Here is a 6,000-nt window from a genome sequence, read left to right as displayed (position 1 = left end):
CGGCCAATCAGGCCAATCACAACGCATTGGATAGCTGGCCAATCACAGCACACCTCGCTTTTTCAGACCGGTAAAAATCGGCATTTCATTACACCAAATACACAAAATAATGTTCTTTTTAGCAGCATCATATGACCCCTTTAATGAATGTTTAGAAGAATTTTTCATTGGCAGTTTGTTTTACTAATAAATTAACTAATGTTACCTAATGGGGCCTTAATGTAAAGTGTAACTGAACAATAAAGAATAAAAACATTTTCAAACAATATCTAGGGCATGTTGTAGTCCAGATTAAAATGTAAAAAAAAAAGTTTGGACAAAAATAGCGTGTCAAGTCTAAATATTTAAGTATTTGGCGCTGTGATGAGCACCATAGTGAATACACAAACCGGAATGGCTGTTTAAATAATTTAAATACGGTTCAGAAAGTAGGGCTGCACAGCTGCTTTGTTTACGGGGTAACGGCTGCATTTCTGCTGTTCAGCGCCACCTGCTGTCAGAGAGTGAATGTGCGCTTTTATTCAGCGCGTCACGCACTTCTCATCTGTGCTTGTTTACATGGGAGTGTGCAGCGGTGTTGTGCATTGTGACCAGTGTTGGGCAGTAACTAGTTACTAGTAACTACTGTAATAATATTACTTTTTGCAGTAACTAGTAGTGTAACTAATTACTAACAAGATTTCAGTAATAATATTAGTTACCATCCATAAAACAGCTAGTTACTTAGTAACTTTTGATGCCTCAACCCCTACTGATTTGAAATCCAACAATCCAATAATTTCTAGATTTATTTTCATAATTTACACAACTCGCACAGGCACATGAAGTCACCAGGGCATCAGGAAAGCTTGGAATATGGAAAAGCTTACATTCAGGGGATGGAAATATTGCCATTACACTGATTTTGTCAGGAGAAAAGCTGATTATTTTAAGTTGAAATAATATTTAACAGTATTAAGGTTTTTACTGTGTTTTGATCATGCAAATGCAGCCTTGGTTAGTACTAGTGGTTTCTTTCAAAAACATTAATAAATCTTACCGACACCCCCCCCATATGATAGATAGATGGATGGATGGTTGGGTAGAATATTGTTTTAATTTTTTATTTCTTTTCTTATTTTAATTTATTTACATTTTATAAAATTTTTACTGTTGTGTATTATCACTATTATGTGTTACACCATGTTTTAACATTTCCGTTCATAATTGGATCATCTAATTCTCTCTCCACATCTCAAAGTGTTATGAGAACTAAATTCTAATGAATATTCAGGAGTTGTCTGTGCTCTATGGCACTCATAGCTGTTGCTAATGGAAACAGCTTGTGTTTATGTATTAGTTTTGCACAGTAAAATAGTCCTCATCCATTTGGAGAGGTGTGGGAGGTTGTGTGTGAAAGTGTGTTTAGATCTGTATGTTTACATGCATTGAGTATGTTTGTGTTTACATAAGCAAATGAGGTTTTTCTTTCTCTAACAGCATGAACAATCTCCATCCCACCCTCTGAGCACTTCCCCTCGTGGGCATATCTCAAAATGTGGTGATCTCATAATTGCCCTCGACTACCGGGCTGAAACCCACAGGCTCCTGGTCACGGTGATAATGGCCCAAGGCATTCCAGACAAGGCACGGAGTGGCATGGATTCCTGGCAGGTGCACGTGGTGTTGTTACCTGGGAAACGACAGCGGCACAAGACGGCCGTACAGAAAGGCTCCATGCCCAGGTTTGAAGAGACATTCCGGTTCTCACATCTAGAGCTAGGGGATCTGGGTTCCTCTGCGCTGCGGTTCCGCCTGTATGCACTGGGGAAGATGAACAAGGAGAGGATGATGGGAGAGGCCATGTACAGGCTGAACAGGCTGAATCACACGGGGCGCTTCGAGATCACTCTGGTGCTGGAGCCACGTAGTAATCTCAAGGTGTGTGTACTTGCTTTGATAGTATTCATAGTTTGTTTATTTTTTTGTAAAGTGTCATGGCTCAGCAGTAAGGATTTTTCAAATGGCATGGTTGGGCCAGTAGTTCAATTAAGATTTTTTTTTTTACCAGCACACTATGTGCAAGAAATAATATTTTTATTTTTATTGAATTATAATCTATACATATATACATTCTAGATTATAGTCTACACATTTATACATATTGTTACAATGTTTGATTCATAATTAGATCCTCTAAATCTCTTATTTCAAAGTTTGTCTATCAATCTATCTATCTACATATATACAATGCATAGTCATATCCTAGATTACATTATCTTTATAATAAATTAATAATAAAATGAAATATAGCACAGAAAGCAAAATATTTAGATTTGCAAAGCAGAAGAACACATTTTTCAATTAGAGATAATGAAAAACTGGCTCAAAATTCTCATATGCAGAAAAGTTGTAAATGAAAATTATTGGAGTATGTTTATAAAAAAAAAAAAAGGCTATTTCAGTCTTTCTACATAAAAATGTAGCATTTATTTCAGTGTGTTACTTGCCATTTCTTTCTAATTATTATTTTATTATTTCTAATTATTAAATATTTGTGAAATTTACTAGCAATTTTGCCGTGAAATTTGTTTCACAGTAAATCCTACACAAACTTTTTTTTTTTTAGTTTACACTGTCCTTATGATTAAAGGCTCAAGTGGACAGGTAAATTTTGATACTTTTGGATAGACACTTTTATGTGCAAACAACTTCTGAAATGCTTTTTATGAATGTTTAACTTTACAAACTCAACAAAGCTTTAGAAATTATCTTTTCTCTTTCTAATGACACATCAGAATATAAAATGCTGGAACTTTTCTGAGGGTACCACCATATTTGTTCACAAAGATTATTTTGTACATCTGTAAAGTTGTACATATGTACAAGGGAATACATTTTTAAAAGGTACACTGAAAATAAATTGATGTAGGATTTACTCAGAAACAATTTTCAAAATAGCTAGTAAATTTCACAAATAATTACAAAGAAATGGCAAGTAGCATATTGAGTTTTGAAGTAGAAAGACTGAAATAGTACAGTGTCCATATATTGAAAAATGATGTAAAACTATACTTTATGTACAAATACCAACTAGGCTGTCATCTCCCTCCCTGCAGACAGTAGACTCCCAGGTGTCTTTCAGCGCTCAGAGTGACAGTGCTTCCTCCAGTCATTCTGTGTCTCACGGTGGAAACCCAGAACTACTGCTGGGTTTATCATATAACGCCACCACAGGACGACTGTCTGTGGAGATCATTAAAGGCAGCCACTTCCGTAACTTCGCACTCAACAGACCTCCAGGTAAACACACCATCCCACTCACACTAACAGAGGCTCAGAAACACATAGGCATCATTAGAACATCAGGAGTGACTCTTGAGCAAATAACCTTTTGTAAAGCCGTCTAATATTGATTTTGAGTAGATGTACTGCAATAAATCCTTACTACACGAACAAGCTGCTAGAACACACATTTGTACTAGCAAATTTTGTATGTGTCATCCTCACACGTTGTGTTGTGGGTCAAGCATCAGGCTTTTAGAGTTCATGCTGTTCATATGACTCTTAATCTGTTATGGTCACATCTCACAATGATGCTTCTCGGTGAATGTAGTTACAGGGCATTTAATCGATCGGAGAGCCCTAGATCTTTTTCTCACACCTCTTGCATCAAGTCGATGAGTCACTGCTGAAGAAAACCATGCACACACACACACAAACTGTGATATAATGCTGTCACATTTTGTGCTTACTTCAAAAATAAAAACATTATTTGTTACTGTACTAATCTACTCTACCATTAGCATCAATAAGATTTTTCGAATGTCTCTTAAAGGAATAGTTCACCCAAACATGTAATTTTGCTTAAAATTTAGTCACTCTTGGGCCATCCAAAATGTAGATGAATTTGTTTCGTCATCAGAACAAATTTGGAGAAATTTAGCATAACACCACTTGCTCACCATTGGATCATATGCAGTGAATGGGTGCCGTCAGAATGAGTGTCCAAACAGCTGTTAAAAACATCACAATCATCCACAAGTAATCCACACGATTCCACTTCAAGCCATTGCTTCTGTTTAAAATATGAGTGCTCTATCAGATTAAGGTGTCTTGTCAAAATCAGGAGAGAAATATGCGCAGATCAAGTCCAAAGAGTCCGAAACAATTCTAAAAAAATATCTTGGTGGATTTTGATGTGAGAGGACAACAGGGCATGAACTTTTTCACTGTAGTAAGCGTTATTATGGACTCTATTTTAGCCAGAAACGATGGTTTAAAGTTGAAAAAACACAGTGATTGATTTGTTTCTTACAAAAGCACAGTTTTTCAAGATTTTAATTGATTGACTGGAGTCGTGTGGATTACTTGTGGATTATTGTGATGTTTTAATCAGCTGTTTGGACTCTCATTCTGACGGCACCCATTTGTGAGCAAGTGCTGTAATGCTAAATTTCTCCAAATCTATTCCTGTGAAGAAACAAACTCATCTACATCTGATCCTTCATAAACCATTTCAATATGCTGATTTGGTGCTCAAGAAACATTTCTTATTATTATCAATGTTGAAAATAGTTGTGCTGCTTAATATAAAACAAATTCACAGATTAGTATTATCCAATAACAAAAAGATTTGATCACTGGGCTAAGATGGAATAAAAAAGGTTTATGTTCAAGATTATTAAGTAAATATATTGAGGTGAGATTTAGTGACCTGTGTTTCTCTTTCAGATACATTTGGTAAGCTCACTCTGTTAAACTCCATGGGACAGGAGATTTCCCGCTGTAAGACGTCCATCCGTCGCACTCAGCCGAATCCTGTCTTCAAGGAGACGTTTGTCTTCCAGGTCGCACTGTTCCAACTGTCAGATGTCACATTAATGGTCTCCATTTACAATCGGCGGAACATGAAGCGCAAGGAGATGATTGGCTGGGTGGCTCTGGGCCAGAACAGCAGTGGTGAGGAAGAACTTCTTCACTGGCAGGACATGAAGGAGAGTGGAAACCAACAAGTCTGCCGCTGGCACACACTACTGGAAGCTTAGAGGTGAGAGATAGAAGTCTAATCATTCATACCTACTGCGTTCAGCTGGATTTTCCTTTGGGAAGGAGGTGAAAGCCAAGACCAAAAATACCCATAAGAACAGGAATGAACAAGCACTTTTAACAGTTTCAAAGAAAGATAATAATGCAATTGTGAAAATCTTGGAAGCACATACAACACAAAGAAACACCCACACACCACTTTTCTTTCTCCCTGGGAGTACTTGATACAGCCTCTTATCTGGTAACCAGGAAATGACTTCATGGCGTAATATACTGACTACTCTCTTCAACTCCAGCAGCAACCAATCAAAACGCGTTATTGCCAGAGCCACGGTGATTGTCGCCTAGCGATTTCATGAATGGAGGATTGATTTGAAATGATTAAATGTCTTCTTCAGATCATTTTAAGCCTCAAGTTCAGACTGACACCAGAAGCAGTTTTGGTGAGACCAAATGTTTAATGAGCAGAAAACTGTTGAACACGTGCACTTTCAATCATGCTCTCCTACTGATGACAGTAAAGCTGTTTCTTTTTGTTACATTTGACATTTTTTATTACATTTTACGTCAAAATATGCTGTAATTTAAAGTCATGGACAGTGTTATGATAAAAGTTGCTGTTAAAAGGAGAACACAAGTTATCACTATTCATATCAGAATAAGAGATATCAGCAAATGACTTAAAATCTGTCATTATTTACCCACCCTCATAATGTTCCATTATGAATTGTTTTCATTCTACTATGGAACACAAAAGTTTTTGAACTGTTCAGTAATTTCATTGAATGAGGATTGGTGCTGTTCAGGCTTCAAAAAGACACATATTATTCATTGAAATTTAGACATCCAACTTTGATCTACTGTGCATGTTTATGAGCGAATCTGATTAGTGAATGAATCCTTTTACTCAATTTAGTTTAGTGATACAGTTCACAAAAATTGTGTGAATGATTCATTTGAAGAGACTGATCT

The 6,000-nt window shown here is 36.6% G+C and overlaps 1 protein-coding gene across 3 annotated transcripts in view; it reads left to right on the top strand.

Moving 5' to 3' along the window:
* Positions 1-5,643, top strand: part of LOC107736835 (synaptotagmin-16) — a 24,049-nt gene extending 18,406 nt beyond the window's left edge. For 2 of the 3 annotated variants that reach the window (XM_016548186.1, XM_016548185.1), the window contains exons 5-7: positions 1,480-1,920; positions 3,099-3,282; positions 4,714-5,643. In XM_016548186.1, the coding sequence (XP_016403672.1) occupies positions 1,480-1,920; positions 3,099-3,282; positions 4,714-5,027 (939 nt within the window). In that variant the 3' untranslated portion in view covers positions 5,028-5,643. The remainder of the gene's footprint in view (positions 1-1,479; positions 1,921-3,098; positions 3,283-4,713) is intronic. The other variant, XM_016548187.1, reaches the window with a different exon arrangement.
* The last annotated feature ends 357 nt before the right edge of the window (positions 5,644-6,000 follow it).

This window comes from Sinocyclocheilus rhinocerous, unplaced genomic scaffold (assembly GCF_001515625.1).
Source record: "Sinocyclocheilus rhinocerous isolate Xijiao unplaced genomic scaffold, SAMN03320098_v1.1 scaffold1214, whole genome shotgun sequence".
In the NCBI taxonomy this organism is placed as follows: Eukaryota; Metazoa; Chordata; class Actinopteri; order Cypriniformes; family Cyprinidae; genus Sinocyclocheilus; species Sinocyclocheilus rhinocerous.
Note: the sequence above shows the minus strand (reverse complement) of the source record. Positions and strands in the feature narration are given on the sequence as shown.